At 40.7% G+C, this 21,397-nt stretch overlaps 1 protein-coding gene across 14 annotated transcripts in view; it reads left to right on the forward strand.

Moving 5' to 3' along the window:
* Nucleotides 1-989: 989 nt before the first annotated feature.
* The window catches only part of C2CD6 (C2 calcium dependent domain containing 6), a 53,637-nt gene continuing 33,229 nt past the window's right edge, over nucleotides 990-21,397 (forward strand). For 4 of the 14 annotated variants that reach the window (XM_042454570.1, XM_042454486.1, XM_042454580.1 and 1 more), the window contains exons 1-9: nucleotides 1,056-1,428; nucleotides 4,339-4,419; nucleotides 6,259-6,310; nucleotides 7,735-7,883; nucleotides 9,423-9,545; nucleotides 11,090-11,134; nucleotides 13,290-13,358; nucleotides 19,320-19,411; nucleotides 20,246-20,398. In XM_042454570.1, the coding sequence (XP_042310504.1) occupies nucleotides 1,171-1,428; nucleotides 4,339-4,419; nucleotides 6,259-6,310; nucleotides 7,735-7,883; nucleotides 9,423-9,545; nucleotides 11,090-11,134; nucleotides 13,290-13,358; nucleotides 19,320-19,411; nucleotides 20,246-20,398 (1,022 nt within the window). In that variant the 5' untranslated portion in view covers nucleotides 1,056-1,170. Of the gene's footprint in view, nucleotides 1,009-1,055; nucleotides 1,429-2,983; nucleotides 3,129-3,648; nucleotides 3,668-4,338; nucleotides 4,420-6,258; nucleotides 6,311-7,734; nucleotides 7,884-9,422; nucleotides 9,546-10,001; nucleotides 10,168-11,089; nucleotides 11,135-13,289; nucleotides 13,359-19,319; nucleotides 19,412-20,245; nucleotides 20,399-21,397 lie in introns of those variants that run through there. The other 10 variants (XM_042454508.1, XM_042454589.1, XM_042454541.1 and 7 more) reach the window with 9 other exon arrangements.

Raw genomic sequence — 21,397 nt, forward strand, 5'->3', positions numbered from 1 at the left:
GGCATATATATATATATATTTGTGGCTGTGTACATATTTGTTGTTGTGTGCCATATATTGCCATGCATAGGGCCGGCTTATATATATGTCATATCTTGCTAGATAAATGCATTATATATGTACCTGTCATGTGTGTGCATGCCATATCTTGTGACATATGTATCTGTATCTATAGCTAGGTATTCACCTGCCACTCTCTCTCTCTCTCTCTCTGTATATATATGTGTGTGTGTGTGTGTAAAATGGCAGGTAGATATCTGGCAAGAAGTCACTGTGTGTGTGTATATACCTGCCGTGTGTGAAAGCCATATCTTGCCCTATAGATATACTATCTACCTGGCACTGTATATGATATATATATATATATATATATATATATAGGTAGGTAGGTAGATATGCAGCAAGATATGACATGCATACACACACACGGCAGATATATATGCCATATATTTGGCAAAATATGACATATATATATATATATATGGTGACCCTATCGTCATATATACATACATCTACCTGCCATGTGTGTGTGTGTATATATATATATATATATAAACCGTCTGAATAACTATCTGTAAGCCACTCTGAGAGTCTTTAGGGCTGAAGAGTGGGAAATAAATACAGTAAATACATTAGATAGACAGGGCAAGATATGGCATATATACACACATATATGGCAGGTATATATATGCCATATATCTGGCAAGATATGACATATATGTATATATATACTGTGTCTGTGTGTGTGTACGTATATGTATATATATATATATGTGTGTGTGTGTGTGTGTGTGTGTATATATATATATATATATATGGCAACTCCATATATTACATAGCACACAACCAATGTATGGAGAAGCCATATCTTGTCATATACTGTATATATATGAATGAAATGTGTCAGGTAGCTCTATAGAGAGAGACAGAGGGAGGACTGCCTTTGCTGAGCCCTTGAATGTCTGGGGGATATCGGTGCCTTTCCCCTTCAAGGCCTGAGGCCTCGGGGTAAATTGTGACGCGGCCTGAGCGGGGGAGCGGGGCGACGTCCAGACAGAGGCGGAGGCAGAAGGGAGGGCTGTCCCAAGACCTCTGGCCCCGAGGGAGTGCCCGGGCGAGGCGGGCAATGGGAACAGGCCCACAGGAATAACAGCAGCAACAACAGCCGCGATGCCGCGCCATGGCCAGCGCAAGGGCTCCCTGGGGCCGCCGCCGCCTGAAGGGCCCTCTTCGCCCGCCGCGGCCTACCCCCGAGGCCGGGAGCCCAGCGTGACCAGTGTGACCAGCGCTGGCGGAGGGGCCGCCTTGACGGACGAATTCTCCGTGGCCACCGTCATCGGCCTGAAGCACATGGTCAGCAAAAGCAGCTTGGCCCCCGTCACCCCCGCCGAGAAGCTCAAGGGCGAGAAGGCCCGCTCCCTCCTCAGGGTAGGCCTCCAGTGGGGCCTACTCCCTCCTGCCAATGGCGGGGGTTGCCATGGCAACGCCTCCTCCTCCTCTCAGGCTCAGACTACTAGAGACTGGGGCTTCTGCTGCTCTCTGCAGGGGCAGACGCTATGGCCACTCTTCCCGCAGCCAGTGCTTATGTGATGTCACTCTGGAGACCAGGGTCCCAGTCCCACCTCAGCCATGATGAAACCCTTTGAGTGACCTTGGGCAAGAAGACACACTCTCTCAGCCTCCTCAGGAGAAGGCCATGGCAAACCTCCTCTGAACAAATCTTGCCAAGAAAACCCCATGGTGGTGGCACTTCAAGACACACAACACACATACGCACAACCCTCAGTGGTCCCTCAACAAAAAAAAGCAGCCAACCAGGGAGCCATGAGTGGCACCTTTCTGGAAGGCTTAAACTTTTTACAAAAGGGGAGAGGGGTCCCCACAAGATGTTTATTTATTTATAGTTTTGGTCTACAAAACCAGTATAAGTCTGAATTCAAAGATATAGCCGTGTTAGTCTGTAGAAGCAGTATGTAGAGAGAGATTTGAGACTCACTGAAAGAAAGCAGTTGGCAGCAGGAGCTTTCCTAGACAACAACAACAACAACAACAACAATAATAATAATAGGTAGAGAGGCCTTTTAGTAGCCCCTTTGAGACTCACTGAAAGGAGTGGGCAGCAGGAGCTTTCCTAGACTTTAATAATAATAATAATAATATGTAGAGAGATCTTGTAGCTCCTTTGAGAATCACTGAAAAAGATATTGGTAGCATGAGATGACTAAAGCCTACTTCCTCAGATGCATCTTTAGTCCCTGCTCATGATAAGGAAAGGATGTCAAGCCAATAGGTTGATAACTTCCAAAAAGACTTTCAGAGCTCTTCTCCTAAAACTCAGGGTTTGGTTTTGGGGTATTGGTGCTACCGACTTCCACAGGCTCCCTCTACTATCATCACCATTGTAGTGTAATCCAAGAAAGTAACGTTTTCAAAGGTAGCAGTTTTCTTAGCAATTAAAAAGGGAATGAATTAAGCACTGTTTCAATCTAGCTCTGTGAATGCTGGCCTTGTCCACTAGCTCTTTATCCTTTAGGCATAGGTGCACTCAGGTGTGTGTTTTGTGTGCAGAGCAGCTCCATGCAGTAGCTGGCAAGAATGTTGCCCACACTTTATCATTATTACCTGGCCTTTTATGCACAACAGTTTGAAAGCAGATGTAATCATTTTATTCTCCATCATTCTGTTCTAGCAAATGAAGGTTGCCTTCTCCAGACAGAAGTGTATATGCTCTTAGAGATTACTTGCTCTATCCTAAGTTGTTGCTGCTTGCCTTCAAGTCATTTCCAATTTATGGAGAACCTAAGGCGAATCTGTCATGGGGTTTGCTTCACAGGTTTCATCAGAGGAGGTTTGTCATTGCCATCCTCTGAGGCAAAGAGAGTGCGACTTGCCCAAGATCACCCAGTGACCTTACATGGCTGAACCCTGGTCTCCAGAGTCACTACAAACCACTGCGCCACACATGTCTGTAGGCTCTGTACATCTCACTGGGAGGACGGTGTCCCTTATTAAAAGAGGAGCCTTCTTGCGGCTGTGTGTAGAGCTCCCTTCCCATTTGTATTCAGAGGCTGTGGGTGAGGCTGATGGGAGTGATCCTGCTTCACATTCAGTCAAATGCCTTTTAGAAGGTGAGAATGAGGCTCATGCAAAGCGGAAGCAGAATTTCCACTGGTCAATATTCCAGTTCATCTGAGGCTTGGCTTCCTCAGAGCTAGAATGTTGGCTTCTATTATGAGGTTGAGTTCATGCCTCAATTCTCAGAGTTTTCTGACAATCAGCATGCCTTGGGTTACATGGCTATTAAATTAACTTAATTAAATTATGTAGACTTTTAAATTAAATTATCTAGATTTTATCTATACTGTTTATCCAAAATCTAGGAACAAGATTACAAATGCCCCTCTGTCCTCCTGCTTCAGTCTTCTCATGTAGTCAGAAAACTGAATGCATCTTCTTTGTCTTGGGCTATGTTTGAACCAAATTTCAACTTCTAGTATAAGAACCAGTTAATCATTAGGAGGGTTAGCTTTTAAGTAGGATTTAGACCATTTATGGGAAATGGTCATTAAAAGGGCTGCCTCTACAATAAGAGACTGCCAATATACAGTATTGATCTCTGTCATGCCGTGACATCCACAGGGCTCATGACCAAGCTATATAAGGGAAGGTAAGAAGAGGCTGTCCTGTTTCTCCACAATCTTCAATTGAGTTCCTATGGAAAATCAATTTGGGGCTTTCCAGCAGTGAGCATTCAGAGGTATACTGGAAGTACCATACAGTATAGCCATCATGCGGTCACTAAAACATTATCTTCCATGAATTTGACTAATCTTTTAGTGTCATGCAAGTAATCGCCACATCTTGTGGAAGTGAATCCCATAGCTTTATGCACTGTGTGAAAAAGTGTTCGCTTTTGTATGTCCTGAATCATCCTTGTTCATCTTCATGGGGTGACTTGATGAGTAGTTTTATGAGAAAGGGAGAAAATCTTCCCTCTGTCTGCTTTTTCCTATACCAGATATACTTTTTTTGCACTTAAGTAGTGTCTCCTCTTACTTGCAATTTAAAAAAACAAACTAGCCCCAGATATAATTTTATTCATAAAGGAGTTGGCCCAGCCCTCTCAGCACAAAGTGCAACATCACACTTGTCCTTCCATGCTGAAGCAGGATTCTGGACTTCGGGCCAATCCCGTGAAACAGTTACAGTACTATGTTTATTTTTTGGATTTTTTGGCTCCATTACCGTATTTTTTTTCTTCAGAGGTTAGGTTATTTCAGGTTGCAATATTTATTATTTGTAATCAGTTGCAAAACCTGTTTATTTCACTTTTTATAGATGTTGTTGAGAAGTCAGAAGACCTCTGAAGATTCTTTTGCGTCCAATGACATCCATAATTTAATTCCTTGCGGTGATGTGGTATGTAGACTAAGTATGTTCTTAATGCTATTTTTCAATGCCAGGCATTTTACTTGTTGTTAAACAGGTACTATGGGACAACAAATAAAATGCTGAAGGATGGGGATGTGATTAACTTTGAGACACTTTATCTTGGTCTTTATTAATCTTTATGTTCTTGATTTTCTGAAGTCACTTGGGTTACAAGGCCTTTGTATGCAATGAAGGGGACAGTTATCTCCTGCCAGGCTAGGCAAAGGTCACATGATAGGAAATAAGAGAGAGAATACCATGATCCATTCTCTGCCCCCAGGTCCTTCCCTTCCTTTGCCAAAGTTAGGTCTCTTTCACTCTCTTCCCATCCCCAGCATTTTTCGTTTGAGTATATGCTGCCCCCCAAAGGGGCTCCTTCTTTGTGCAGACACCCCAGTCTTAATTTATTTCTGCAAAGGCTTAGCATGTCCAACTACCTCATGTTCCACTGACAATTTCAAGAAGCCTTCTGCTAGTACTGGCTAGTCTTATGGGAAAGCCATTTCAGCATATGGCAGTATGTGAACTTGGGCTTTGCCCTTTAAGACTACATTTCTAGTTACAATACTAATACAATATCACCAAGGATAGCAGGTGTACTATATGCCGTTTGCTATCCAATTTACCTTCAGTTCCATTGGAACAAAGTATTATTGAGGTCAGCCTTCCAGGCTCTATTCAGTAGGTCATAGAAACCACCTAATCGGCATTGGAAGTGGATTGTAAGCTATTACCCGTGGAGCTTTTTGCTCCTTCCAGTCAAGCAATGGTGGCATCAACTACGGTACATTTTTAAGTGGATGCTCACTGCAGGATGAAGGGCAGCACATAGGCCCAATCTTCCATTTATAATGATAGTTAAATAACTAGATGTCCAGGCTTGACAAGATACTCTCTTGGGTTTGTTGTCCTTTCTTCTGGGACACATTGACCCTGCTTACCTCCTCCTGGTAAAATTAGCTTCCTTATCACCCATATGTATGAGAGATCACAAAGGGAAGGACAGGCTACCTAACTGTAGTTATGGTTAGTTTTCTGTGGGTTTTTCAGGCTATGCAATTGTTATTCCTGATGTTTTGTCAGCATCTGTGGTTGGCATCTTCAGAGAATGCTGGCATGGAAGTGAGTGGGGCATATATACTGTGTGACCCTTGGTTGAGAGGAAGTGATTTATATGTTAATCTCTGTGTTGGTCTGTTGGTGAATGGCAACATATCAGTATTGGTATACTGATATAGGTATTGGCTAAGAGCTTGGAGGGACTATTTAGCAGAGAGATGTAGTTATGGTTCTTTTAATATTTATTTGAGGACTTAGAAAATCCACCCGCCTTCTTTCTCATGGGGTCATGGTTGTTTTTTTCTTTTGGTAATGGGGTACGTTGATGGAACTGGAAGAAAAGACAGGAGCCCTGCTTCAGCACAAACATTTGACAGGGGCAGAGCTCTTGAAAACAGACATTATTCTGCAGTACCTAATACTGAACCTGTTCAGCACAGGCACAAAATGATTCATGTGTGTGTGTTCTTGAATAACCACACTCAGAAGACTGCAATTCTGAAAGAAAACCTCATTGGACACAGGTGCTTATTTCTAAGAAAACCTGCAGTAGTGCAAACCTGATTTGATAGGCTTAGTAAATGGATAACCTTTATACATTAAGCTTTGCCTTATTTAAATTTGCAGCGGAATTGAGTATAGAATTCCAGGACTTTGCCCAATAACTGCAAAACTTGTACATGGCTACTAAATGTTTTTAGTAAATCTTGTCCTTGACTGTAATGCGACTTTATAATGGTTCTAATTTGACATTTCATATTCTTATAGGTTGGCTTGATGGCAGTTATTGTGAAGCAGTGCAAAGATTTCACCCCCAAGTGTATCCTTTTCTCTTAGTTATAGAAGTATACCGACAACTGTACTTTCTCAGAGTACAGCTATGTAGTGAGAGAGCTGTGTCTATGATTTCTATGTGCTTGTGTTTAAAAAAAATACTAATTTCAAAGTCACCACTATCACACATGTGCCTGTCAATTTCCTCCAGTGGGCAAAAGGCAGGGTTTGAAGGAGAGAACCCAGTTCAGGGATCTGATACAATGGGAATTAAATCTCTGTGTTGTCATTGCTCTCTGATCCCCCTTATTGCGGCTGCTCTTAATATTTTTCAAAAACAAATGAGACTCTAAACATAGAATTTCTTCTGTGTGCCTCTAAATTTGTTTTGCATGTTGCTTTACATCTGGGTTGGGCAAGTTGTGAACCTCCAGAGTTTCTTGGACTGGGGTTTCTGCCAGCCAGCATGGCCAATGGTAAGTCAAGCAACATCTGGAAAGCCATAAATCACCCAGCCTTAATTTAGATGTAACAAATGTGCAACTTTTGCTTACTTATTACTCTGACTGCTATTTTGCTTTTCTTTCTATTTCAGTGTATTTACTGATCCTTTTTCAAACCTTTACCCAAAGTAAATAAATACCCAGAGTATAATAGTAGTAAAACCAATTTCTGCTGCCTATAAAATTGAGTGTGACAGTTAACCAGTCTGGAAACTTTTAGTAAATTACGCAGTCAATATGGCAGAACATGTTTCAATTGCAGTGCAGCCCTGTGCAAATTTAGTCAGAATCAAATTCCAATGGATACAGCAGAACTAATTTGCAGGAATATATAAAACTGCAAATTTAGCATTTAGTGAATTTAGTATGCAATGTAGCATCTTTGAGACTAACTGAAAGACGTTTGTAGTATGAGCTTTCATAGGCTTGAGCTCCCTCAGAACCATGCATGCATCTGAATACAGAGAATTTTAAATCTAGAGATGATTCAGAGATTACATAACTCAACTGGGGCTTGCCATGGAAGGACATAAGTATAACTGCATACTTACAACCTATTCATCCCCACATCTGATGGTGTCTCTTGGTATCAGTATTGGTATATACTGATATAGGTATTGGGTTAAGAGACTGGAGGGACTATTTAGCAGAGAGAAATCATACAGGCAAAAGGATTAATCCTTCCCCCATCATTACTACTTTAATCACATAAGGACACATACCCCTCACAGACATACATGGGTTTTACACACACAAAAATGTGAAAATATTGGGAAATATGATGACAGACGTTTTTGTGTTGTCAGTTTTAGCCCTTGTTACAAGTGCTGTGAATGGGTTTTGTACATACAGGATGCTAAACAGAATTGATCATTTTTCAGTTTTTGTGGTATTTTACTCCATGATCATCTTCTTTTCTCTTACCAGAAAGATTTATGCTTCCTTAACAGAAGACCCTGTTAAAAAGTCACTGTTAACCGTGACACTTATTTACTGGTCCGTATTAGTATTGATAAAATCATGAAATGCACAAATCCTCAAGTTTTCAAAGCAAATAAGAATAGCAGAAAGCCCATAACAATCAACTTTGGAGATGTGAGATATTTTTCAGTAAAGGTACATTTTTTTCTGTTCATATATAGTCTTCATAAATTAGGCTAAAGACTCCTTATTAGCTATTATATTTCTGAGAGTGGTCAGTGTCCTTGTTCACATTTGTAAAAAGATGTATGCACAGCCATATACCAGAGAATCAAGAAGTGTTTTATTCTTCTGTAGAGGGGAAATGTTCCCATGAAAGACAACATGGAGTGCTCAGATAAGATCAAGGATATTAGTTCATTTACAGAGATTAAGAATAAATATAAACTTCTGATTTATCACTAACTTTATATAAGGAGAAGAATTTTTCTCTAGCTTTGGACCAGCAAACGCTTTCTGGTGACTACCAGAAGCCCATATCTGTGGATCTGTTTGGATTTGAGCTATCCTTGACAAATATCATAATGGAGTAAGCAAAGACAGAGGTGATGAATTATACAGTGATGGTGAACCTATGGCACGCGTGCCAGGGGTGGCACTCAGAGCCCTCTCTGTGGGCACATGTGCCGTTGCCCCAGCACAGAATTTGCCAGAGTTTGTTACTAGAAAGCCAGAGGGACATGGCACTTTGCAACAAATAAGTGGGTTTTGGGTTGCAGTTTGGGCACTTGGCCTCTAAAAGGTTCACCATCACTGAATTATGATGTCCAAATAAGTTCAAAATTTGAATCCATTACACCTATTTTAAAATCCCTATGCTGGCTCCCCATTTGCTTCCGGGCACAATATAAGGTATTGATTATTACAATACCTATAAAGCCCTAAATGGCTTGGGTCCAACATACCTGAGGGAACGCCTCCTCCCATATAATCCTTCCCATACTCTCAGGTCCTCTGGGATGAATGTATTGCAGTCAGGGAGAACTAGACTAGTTTCCACTTTCCAGAGGACATTTTCTATTGCCACTCCAAAAATCTGGAACGATTTACCGGACGAGATCTGCCAAATAACATCTTTAGGTGCCTTCAAGAAGGCAATAAAAGCAGATCTTTTCCGACGAGCCTTCCCGAACTGACTTCCAATTTTTCCACTTACCTAATTATTCCCATTGGATTGAATGATCTTGATTGATTTTATTGGCCATCGGTTGGGAATTGTTTTATTGTTTTGTAGGGTGGGAGGGAGTTTGGGAACTTGAAATGTAATATGTCTTTTAACTATTGTTTCCGTGTTTGTTTGTTTGTTTGTTTGTTTTACTTGATTTTATTGTCTTTGATATCTTGTTACCTACCTCGATCCAATACAGGGAGAGGCGAGATATAAATAAATATTATTATTATTATAATGTGGGTTTTAAGAGACCTATGAGCAAGCAGCTAATTTGATAATTAAATTGATAATTTAGTGACTGTGCAAAGGGCAGAATGGATAGATGTGTAGCTTTATGATGAGAAAGGGGAGTAAATGGAGTCACAACAGGTATATTTGTCTTTATCGGTGTAAGAACACAAAGGATTGAGGCAAGATTTTCCTATGAAGTCTGTTGCAAGTAAGGAACATTTCCTGAATTTGTTCCTTCAGTAAATGTATTTGTTCCATATTTTGATTTTCAGGTTCCAAAGCAGAAAAGTGATCCTAGGAATAGGATTACATTAGAACTGGTGGGCTTTGAAGGACCAAAGGACTTTCCAAGGCTGTTTGGGAATGTGACTATGCACCTCTATGATGTTATTCAAGTAAGTATAATGAAAAGAGATGTCCTTATTTATAATTATTGTAATTATTATTTGTTCTTCAAATGTGTAGATATATGTTACTCAGTTTTGTAGAAAGTATGTAGTAGGTATTTATAATGATAGCTAAATAACATTTTACTATTTTACCCTCAGTATTTTGTTGGACCAGCTCCCATCAGCCCTAGCCAATAGTGAAGTATTATGGTCCTTGCACAGGTCTACCACCCTGATTCCAATACTGTAGTCTTTATTTTCCTAGTCAATGGATGCAGTGGCTCAGGTGGTTAAGACGCTGACTTCGCTGACTGCAAGATCGTCAGGTTGGCAGTTTGAGGCCCGGGTGCTGCATGATGGGGTGAGCTCCCATCACAAGTCCCAGCTTCTGCCAATCTAGCAATTAGAAAGCATGCAAATGCAAGTAAATAAATAGGTACCATTCCGGTGGGAAGCTAAACAGCATTCTGTGCAATCATGCTGGCCACATGATCACAGAGTAGTCTCTGACAATGTTGGCTCTTTGGCTTCGTAACGGAGATTAGCACCGCATGCTATGGATGGACATGACCATAGAGTTGTATTGGAGGACTCCAGATTCCTAGAGAGACCATTTTTCCGGATGCAGGTGAGTGAAACCATGGATACCAATCCCATGGATATTCTGACACACACATCCCCCCGCTTAATTTAGTACAAAGATTTAACTCAGTTAAATTTTAGCCAAGATATCAAAATGTACTGTATTTGTGAGTTTTATCTTCAGGAGTATTATACCTCTGAATATAAGATGCTGGGGACAAATAATAGATGAAACCCACTTGTGGGCTTCCCAGACAACATTTGGTTGGTCTCTGTTGGGAACAAAATGCTAGACTGTGTGACCTTTGATCAGTCAAGGCTATGATTGTATTTTTAACAAACTCTTGGGTTTTTCATAATTGGGCATATGTACCACATTTGGGGAAGCCAGTCATATAATTGGATTTTATATTTTCATATATGAAGGACCTAAACTTTTCTGTCTTTCCTTTTCCAAATATTCTTAGAGGTTCCTTGAGCTAAAACCTAAAGCCTGCTAGGGCCTCATTTGAAAGTCTTCAGATCCCCTCCTCCATCTCAAGACATTGTGGAGACTTCATAATCACAACCTCATCAGTCCTCTCTCTCAACATATTTTCAGTAACATCTTGCCTGAGGAAGAGCCCTAGAGATTTTGAAAACTGATAGACTTTTTATGCCCTTCTGGTTGTCCTAGTAGTTATTACGTACTTCACAATGAACTTCACAATTGTTGTAATGGACACCACAGCTATCTTTCCTGTATAACCATTTGTTATGAGTATGGATTTATAATCAGCTAAGAGCTATCGATTAAAGAGGGATGGAATTAGACCTGGTGATTGATTACAGTGTTATGAATAGTCTGAAATAGCTTGGCCTTTTTCAAACCTCTAGGCTTTTGTTTGGAATTTAATGAAATGACTGAAGTGAGCAAATCTGTGGGCAGTGAAGGAGCTCTCTAAATGTTGCTATTTCTCCCCATTCAGAAGCAGTCCTTCACTGAAATATGTGCTATGAGAATTCGAAATATGGTAAGGTATCTTTTAAAAAAATGAAAAATGCATATTGCAGAACTACTGTAAACAATCTGTCTAAATTACTGTAATAGATATTTAATCTGAATTTAAGCGTTGCAGCACAGGGACATTTTTAAATGTTTTGAGTTATGGGTGAGGGAAAAGTTAACAATATATATAAACTTGTTTATAGAGTCATGTTATAGAACAACATAGGTACTGTATACTGAAATTAGAAATTAGAAAATATCTTTCAGCCCATCCTGCTTTAATCCTGAAACAGTAACCTCTAAGCTCTTTTTCTGTTGTATAGCAATGAAATTTATTAGATTAGAGGCTTCTAAATGGGCCTAGAGTGGTAGATTCAGAAGGTCACTGTTAATTAATCCCCGTGTTTATCCCGATGTATGATCTGCAGATACAAGCAACAGCAACAGAAGCTACTATGTCAGGGGAAGTTTTTTTTTTAAAAGAACAATCTTATGGCCACAGCCTATTTGTTTTTAAAAGGACTAATATCTCAGTCTTTCACCATACATTTTTAGCCAAATTATTGAACATTTTCCCATTCTAGATGTATTTGTTTGTCATTTGTAAACTGGGACAAGTGCTTCTTCTAAAGCTTTGAATTAGCACGGTTTTAATGGAATAATTGAAAGCTGAAAGTGTTTGTTTTAATGAATTCGTTTTTCCTAAAAAATGTTACTCTAATTTTCTACACTGTATCTTACACAGGTGGTTTACCAAAAATAAAAAATAAAAATCTGTATTGAGATACAGTGAAAGAAGATTAAAATGTCTGCCCTTTCTCAAAGATTAAGATTCTTATTCATGGATTGTCAGGTTTAATTTAATTCATTATGACTATAGTAAAGATGACCAACATCTAAATTCTTGGAGAATGTTTTATCCTCTAAATGGTGGTGGTGGTGGTGGGTGGATCTAAAGTTAATAATAGGCCTTATAATAAATTTCTTTTCATAGTGAAGGTTCTATAGGTATAAATTGTCTTAGTCATTCCATATAGACATTTATATTTACTTATATTGCACTAAATTCAACTGCTGATCTCATAATTTTGATTCAGTGGATCTCCTCTCTTTGAAACTAGAGATGTGAAGTTGGGGCCGGGGGGGGGGGGGGGGGGCAGAAAAAATAATTGTGTTGCGATAACCGCACCATTATCCCACAAATAGGAACTCTAGTGCCGCTTTTCACTCATTTATTTGCAGGATAATGGTGCAATTATCACAGTGCCACGTGGCATCGTTTGATTGTCTTTGTACAATTGCACAATAGTGACAGGAGCATCCTGCTATGGCTGTATGAAAATATCCTGAAACCAACCTATCATGGGTTTTCCAAGCAAGATTTGTTCAGAGGAGATTTGCTGTTGCCATCTCCCAAGGCTGAGAGCATGTGACTTGCCCAGCATCTGGATTATTTATGTGTATCCTTGACACAATACTGAATTCTCATTGTAGGCTATCTCAAAGTGCTCTTCTGAAAATGGAAAGCATTTTCTGCTCATAGAAGGAATAAAAAGAAAGGAGGGGGGGAGGAAAAGAATGTAGCAGCACCTTTAAGACCAACTGGTTTTTATTTTAGATGAGCTTTTGTGGATATAAATCCACTTCTTCAGATGCAGCACAGATTGGTACCCAGACCTCTGAAAAGCATTAATGACAAACAGAAGCTCTATTGCATAGACAATGCACAGCAATTTTCAAAACCCATTTGCAACCCTCTAGAGTCAATGCAGTCTGAAATGGTTGCATGTTCTTTAGCGAACAGATTTCTCATACTGTACTGTACAAACACTGATATATTGTAACATTGCTGTTGAAAAGATTTTCTGTTGGTGCTTGCGAAATGGTTTAAAATTGACTTGGTAAATTTTCTTCTATTGCTCAAAGTTCTGCTGTGGATCAAGCCATAGGGTGCAGGAATCAATTAGTATTAGTATTTCTAGGCAGTTTTCCTGGGTTTTATTTTCCTGTCTTTATGGGCAAGAGTATGACATTTCAAAGTTTAGTATTTATTATACATATGAACTCAGAAAAAGAGTAGAAAAAGTGTATAGCTGGAGTTACTTGCCTTTACAACAGCTTTTAAATTTTAATTTGCAGTGTAAAATGATTAACTAAAATTGAATTTTTATTTTTTTTAGGTTTTCTGCACAGTTGAGGTGGAATTCATGTTCTGCTATGGATGTCTTGGATATGGGTATTCACATCAGGTTACTATTTTTTCCTTGTTGCACTAGATATTTTTAATTTGAAGCATGAGGCTGAAAGAGACTTCAAGGTCCACCCCATGAACTGCAAATCACTCCCCAGTCTACAAGCCAACTCAGAAAATAGTATTCTATAAGCAAAGAGAATGAGCAAACAGTGCAGATCGTAATGAAGAGTACTGCATATGAACTAGCTCCAGATGACTCTATAGGGGGGCATTCAGACTACCTTTTGTACCAAATTGTAACCCGGATTAAAAGTCGGAAGTTCCCATTGGCACCAGTTTAAAAACATCAGAATTAGGGTTTTGCACACCCGATCCAGGGAAAATCCCCTTTAGAGTGTATTTTCCTGAAAGTGGATTATTTCCCATGTCCTTTAGGAAAAACTGTTTCTTCCCTGCTGCTGGTAAATGTGAACTTGGCCGTGGTCATGATTGGGTCAAGTTCAGGGGAGGGATTTAGGTCAGAGGGAGGGCAGAGGGCAGAATATGCCTCCCCTCTCACAGGCAGCTTGCTCTCTCTCTTTTTGTAATTTTATTTTTGACAGATTATGCAAATACTTTTTCTACAGGTTGATACATATTGATAGAATGTGTCTGCTTGTGCTACATTTCCCTTTCGTCTGCTTGCTGCTGGCACGGCACTTCACTTTGCAAGTGGCATTTTTTTAAAAAAAAAATTTTGTGTGTGTGACAGAATATGTGAATGCTTGTGTTTCCTTTTAAATTTGGCAAATTGATACAATGTGTGAATGCTTTTGCTACATACGTATATGTGTATGCAAGGCATTCTGGGGTGGCAATAGGAGGGAAAGCAAAGAAAGAAGATGCAGAGATGGCATTCTGAGGTGAGGTATTATTATTATTATTATTGTGACAGATTATGCACATGCTTTGGGATGGAAGGGAAGGGAAGAGGATGGCATGGGGAGGGAGGTAAGGGCTTCGGAGGTGGCATTGGGCTTGAAGGGAAGGGAAGGGAAGAGGTTCCAAAGAGGAGGAAATGCTGGGCTGGAAGCAAAGAGGAAGCTAGAGGCTGGCATTCAGAGGCAAGGCTTTGGAAACCCATGACTTTAGGAGAGTCACACTCTCTCAGCCTCAGGGGAAAGGCACTGGCAAATCTCCTCGTAACCAATCTTACCAGGATGGGGTCGTTTTAGGGTTGCCATAATGTGTAATGACCCAAATACACACAACACACACTCACACACCTAGAGGTTTTTAAATATGACAAGTTGACAGAATATGCACACACTGCCACCAGTTTTTTTTAAAAAAGGAGGGGGGAAAGAACCAATTCCGTTGGCCAATGATTGTAGGATATGTTACCTTTGAGGAAAGCAGAAGTGAATTTGATTGACAACAAAGGAGGGTGCATTTTAAAGTGGTACTGCAAATGTGAACTTCAGAGGGCAAATTGCATCAATCAAGGTAAAGGGTAGTATGAACTTCTTTCCGGGCAGATTCGGTATGGAGGCAAATATCCAGAGCAAATGGGCTAGTGAGAATGGGGCCTTGGCTTTCTAAACTTGGGGAAGATTGATTTTCATTGACATATCAGTCAATGAAGTCGCTGAGAGATGTTGTTTTAAGAAAATTGTTTTCAGGAGCCAGCACACAGCATATCTTGGTGACTAAGGAACAGAAACAGTCTTTTCTCAGCTGCTCAGAACTCTTTGCCTACCCTAGAAGGATTAATTAGGGGAAGGGGAGAAAAGGATATGTGTGTGTGCCTGTGCATCAGAGACAATAAGTAGTGTGTATATGTGTGGGAACAAGCATATCAGGGCCACATGTTAACTTTGGATATGGGCTCACCCACTTTGGGCTGTAGCCACCCACAGTTGCTGTATGACTCCTGACACATTTGCCTAGAGCTGATTCCACCCTTCAGACAACGAGTCTCTTCCCCTGATATACATTTTAGTATGCAAAGGAATCTTGTAGCACTTTTGAGACTAACTAATGAAATTAATTAATTAATTAAACTATGTGAAAATGTTGTAGCATAAGCTTTCATATACATATGCTTCCTCAGATGCATGGAGGCACCAGTCCACTCCAAGTACCTGAGAAACTAAACCAAGTTTACAAAAGCTTATACTACAATTTCTTTCACATAGTTAGTTTCAAAAGTGTTACAAGATCCCTTTGCATACTGATAGTCCAGACTAACACAGCTATGTCTCTGAATGCATTTTAGTGACATTCTGTAATTATATTAATTATAGCTAAAATAGAATGGTGGAAATGACACCCAAGATCATAAGGGTTTGGTAACTTCACTGAGCTACAATCAAAACTCTTCAATGCAAATTCGTGAAGTCAAAAAGAGGGTTTGCTCCTGCTGTCATTCTGTGTGTGAACAGTGGACTACGCCACATTTTTCCACTTCTAGTAGAAATAATATTTTCAGCTGTAATTTATCTGACTGGTTTATATCCATTACATCTTGTATACATTGTTGTTGTTGCTGTGTGCCTTCAAGTTGTTTCTGACTAATGGCGATCCTAAGGAGAACCTATCATGGGGTTTTCTTGGTAAGATTTGTTCAGATTAAGTTTTTCATTGCTTTCCCCTGAAGCTGAGAGCATGTGACTTGCCCAAGGTCAGCCAGTGGGTTTCACATCTGAGCAGGTAATCAAACCCTGGTTTCCAGAGTCCTAGTTCCACACTCAAACCACTGCACCACACTGACTCTCCTTGCATACTTCTCACTTTTTACACCTAAATGTAATTCAACCTCCTCCTTGTGTGTCGTATTCTTTAATGTATTTGAATAGCCAGATATTTTAAAAATCTGTAATGACCCACTCCCAACTGGTTATAAACTGGCAAAAGCAAGATGAATTGGCTGCATGAGTGATGGATTAAGCTTTGAGAGAGGGTCTTTACTTTATGCTGAATCTATGTTAAAGTATAATTCTGCTCTTCCCGATTTGTCATTCATTCTGTCAGTCCAGTGAGAATTGTCTACAATTCCAGAACAGCTCCCATACAGTGAGCTGAAGCAGCATTTCAAGAAGTCTTTGAAGAGAAGCTGTGGAAACATTGTCTTCTCAGCTCTTATTTCCCCTCTCATGTGTACTCTAGGAAAGTGAATCCAAAGGGAGGCATGGTTTTGTACATTATAAACAATCCAAAATTACACTGTTATTTATCCCTGCACCTGAAGACCAGGGATAGTATAGGGATTTTGTTGGTATACCGTCCACCCCGTTGCTTAACAGACTCCCTATCCGAGCTGACATAGCTGGTCTCGGAGTTGTTGTTGGAGTTGCCTAGGCTTTTAGTTCTGGGCGACTTCAACATCCCACTCGAGACCAGTTTAACAGGTGCGGCTCGGGAGTTCATGGAAGCCATGACAGCCATGGGCCTCTCCCAATTGGTTACCGGGCCAACACATTCTGCGGGTCATACTCTCAATGCGGTCTTCCGTACGGAACAGGAATATCCGTGGGCAGAGGTAGTCAGTATCTCTGCACTGTCATGGATGGATCATTTCCTGGTCAAGCCTGAACTAAGAGCCATTGTCTGCCTCCCCGGGGGTGGAGGACCTACTAGAATGGTCCGCCCTCGAAGGCTAATGGAACCAATTGGATTCCAGAAAGCCCTAGAGGGTTTGTTGGTTGATAAATGCCGGTGATTCTGTTGAAGCTCTGGTGAACACATAGAACACTGATCTTGCCGGGTCTATTGACACAATCACTTCCAAGTGTCCTTTCCCACCTGCTTTGAATCGAAAGCCCTGGTATACCAGAGAGCTGAAGAATGTGAAGCGGGTGGAACGACTAGAGCGTAAATGGCACTCAACTGGACTCTTAGCTAACAGAACTCGTCATAAGAAATTTCTTTATTCTTATAGAGAGGCAATAAAAGCAATGAGGAGATCATTCTCGCCTGTTCGCATTGCATCTGCAAAGTCTCGTCCGGCAGAACTGTTTAGGGTGGTGAGGGAACTGATGGTGATGCCATCTACCCAGAACCCTCTACTTAACCCGACAAGAGTCTGCTGTGATGCATTTAACAACTACTTTGCAGGTAAAATCTCTCAGATAAGAGCCCACCTGGATGCCAGTGTTGGGGCAAAATCAATTGATAAGGTGTCCAGTCAGTCCGTTTATGAGACTAGACTGGATCAATTTGAGCTTGTGAGTACTGATGATGTGGACAAGATCCTTGGAAAGGTGAGGAAGATGACATGCCCTCTTGACCCCTGCCCATCATGGCTGGCCATCCGGGGGGGGGGTGATGCCTTGATGGCATTTCTTAGACATGTCATCAATGCATCCCTTAGGGTAGGCTGTGTACCACCTGCCTTAAAGGAAGCGGTTGTTAGACCACTTCTGAAAAAACCTTCCCTGGACCCCTGGACATGAAAAATTATAGGCCTGTTTCCTATCTGCCATTCTTGAGTAAGATGATCGAGAGGGCTGTCGCTCTTCAGCTCCAAGTGGTCTTGGATGAAGCCGATTTTCTAGATCCATTTCAAACTGGCTTCAGGACAGGATATGGGGTGGAGACTGCCATGGTCGCCTTAACTGATGACCTTCGTCTAAGCATCGACAGAGGAAGCATGACCCTGTTGGTGCTATTAGACCTCTCAGCGGCACCTCTTGGAATGCCTGAGAGAGCTAGGAATTGGAGGCACTGCTTTGCAGTGGTTCCGTTCCTTCCTCTCAGGTAGATTCCAGAGGGTGATGCTCAGGGACAGTTGCTTTTCAAAAACAGAGCTTAATTGTGGCGTCCCTCAGGGCACCATTCTGTCCCCGATGTTGTTCAACATCTATATGAAGCCGCTGGGAGAAATCATCTGGAGACATGGAGCGGGGTGTTATCAGTATGCTGATGACACCCAAACATACTTCTCAATGTCTCGGTCATCAGCAGTGACGACAGATGGCATTTCTCCTCTCAATCAATGTCTTGCAGCAGTAATGGACTGGATGAGGGAAAACAAGCTCAAGCTGAATCCAGACAAAACGGAAGTACTTATGGTAGAAGCCCCCAAAACAGGTATCGGGCAGCAACCTCCAGTCTTAGAGGGGTTCACGCTCCCCTCAAAGGACTGTGTTTGCAGCTTAGGGGTGCTTCTTGACTTGTCGCTTCAGATGAGGAATCAGGTGAATGCGACGGTCAAAAGTGCCTGTTATCAGTTCTGGCTGATACGTCAGCTGCGCCCTTTCCTGGAACGGGGTGACCTCGAAACTGTAGTACATGCGCTGGTAACCTCAAGACTTGATTTTTGCAATGCGCTCTACATGGGGCTACCCTTGTGCCTAGTCCGGAAACTTCAACTGGTGCAGAATATGGCAGCCAGATTGATTACAGGAACAACTAAGAGTGACCATATCACACCTATATTAAAATCACTCCACTGGCTGCCTATTCATTTCCGGGCACAGTACATGGTGCTGGTCATTACCTTTAAAGCCCTCCATGGCTTGGGCCCAACCTACTTAAGGGATTGCCTCCTTCCGTACATCCGCCCCGTACCCTCAGATCCTTTGGGAGGAATTTGTTGAAGTCCACAAAGACCAGATTGATGGCAACCTCTCAGAGGACTTTTTCCGCGATCGCTCCCACTTTATGGAATGGCCTGCCAGACGAGATCCGTCAAATTGCCAACCTTGAGAGCTTCAAGAAAGCTGTCAAGACTTACCTCTTCTAGCAGGCCTTCCCGGAATAGATCCCGGCCATGTAACGCTCCCCCCACAGTCACATACAAGCGAAGACTCTGCCCACCATTATTTTATTGTAGTATTGTTTTTAGATTTTTATTGTCTGTAATTTTAATAGATGGAATTGTTTAATCCTTTTTTAAGGGGGGGAATTGTATATATTGCATTTTTTAAAGGTTGTACGCCGCTTGGATTGTGGAAACAAAAAGCGGGATATAAATTAAAGTTTTATTTTTATTATTATTATTTATTATATTTTAATGTATGGTTTTCTTCTGCAGCTGAAGCTGCCAGGTACAGATCCTGCCCAGGCCGTGGCATATTCCATGTTTCTGCGGGTTCCACCACCAGAAGAAAGAAAAGATCATTCCAGGTAACTACTCTTGACATGAAATATTAGATTAAATTTAAATTGATTAAATGGAATCCTGGCTTATAATACCATATGTATATATCAGGCATGATGTTCAAGATCCTGCCTTGTCAGATACAACTACAGTAACAGGAAGGAAGGGGGACAAAAGAAGAAAAATGGTGTGGCAGCACCTGGTTTTTAGTTTTGCATGGGCTCTTGTGGATATAAATCCACTTCTTCAAATGCAGTACCAAACCCATTTCTCTGGATTAGTATTTTAGAAGTATTTGAAAATAGTTTAAAATAGCACCAGTGCTGTCATTCATCAGAGCTTCTCATCTGCATATGAAATAAGTTTCCATTTGAGACAATTGATATCTACTGGTATGACATCTGTATCCTTGCTTGTTCCTCTGACTGCATGTGTGAAACATGGAAGACAACAGTCCTTGGGCCATGCCAAGAATTAGATGGTCCTAAAGGAAGTGCAAAATATAGCAAGCAAATATAAATGGAACTGAATGGTTGCCTTTGCCCTTATCAATTGTAGAACTTTAACTCTGCAAAATAAATAAACAAATGAACAAACTATGAAATCTTTGGGGACAGATCACTTCCAATTTTGGGGCAGGAATATATTGCTGGTCTAAAACAGGTAGGGGGAAAGAAATAGCCTTAAAACAGACATTTGTGTTTCTGGAGATTTCTGGGGACATGATTGGCTATCTTTAGCCTGAACATATTTTTTTCTTTTACTGAACCTTTGTGGGCTACATATGGGGGAAGGAATCTTCTTTATGATGGCTAATAATTGCAAACATTTGAAATCCCTACTTTTTTCTCACTTTGCAGTAATGTAATCAAGCCCCAGCACATGGACTACCCTGCATTCTTATCCCCAGATCTAAATGTTACCATTGCGAATGTTGAGCTGGACCCTCCTGCAGAAATTTCAGAGCACTACCAAAGTCTTCAGAAGGCTTTGAAAGAACCACCTCGAGAAAGGCAAGGAATCAGAAAGAATGGTTTTTTTTTCTCTAAATCAATGAATTCTGATTTCTGATAATGGGAATTGAGCCTCAGAAGTATTCCTTTAGACTAGGGCATGGGGAACCTTTTTGAGCCTCAGGTCCTCATTGACTTCAGGGATTACATCAGGGATTGTTTGTTAGCACCTGACACAAATGGGTGCTATTCAAAGGCTTTTTTAGAGGGATATTTTCTTCTCTCCCCTCCTCCCCCACCTAGCATTCAGGATGAATTAAATCTTTACTTATCCAGTACAGTAGTGACCTGCCTCCAGTCCAGAATTTATGTTCCTTGTGCTGCAAATTAGGATTTTAAAAAGCTTCCACTGACACCAATTTCTTAGTCAAAACACTTAAGTACAGCATAGGTTATTAGCTTTGTAAAAGGGAAATTACTGTGCTCAGGAAAGAATCAGTTAATTTTCCCTCCAAAGCTGTGACCACCCCTCAAATGCCTTTTCCCACATTACAAATAGGCTTTTAAAAAGTCTCAGTTTGGTGTAATTTGTTTGCTTATTTTAAGCAATGTAAATCCTGATCTTCAGGCCAATTAACAAACTGAACAATTAAATCAACAAATAGCAAAATAACCATATGAAATAACCACATAAAACACAGTAGACAGATTTGGAAATATGCTTGGAACCAGGGGTGGTTTGGATTCTGATTTTTTTCCCCAATTTGCAATGCCTGTATTTACATATACATACAGAATAAGATATCTTGGTGATGGGACCCAAGTCTAAACACAAAATTCATTTATGTTTCATATATACATTATACACATAGCCTGAAGGTAAAATTATACAATATTTTTAATAATTTTGTGGATGAAACAATGTCTGCGTACACTGAACCATCAAAAAACAAAGATGCTACTATCTCAGCCACCCATGAAAATTTGTTTGGTTTTCGAAGTATTTCAGATTTCAGAATTCCAGAAAGGAAGACTCAACGTATATATTAAAATCTTTTA

Source organism: Sceloporus undulatus, chromosome 1 (genome assembly GCF_019175285.1).
Source record: "Sceloporus undulatus isolate JIND9_A2432 ecotype Alabama chromosome 1, SceUnd_v1.1, whole genome shotgun sequence".
NCBI lineage: Eukaryota > Metazoa > Chordata > Lepidosauria > Squamata > Phrynosomatidae > Sceloporus > Sceloporus undulatus.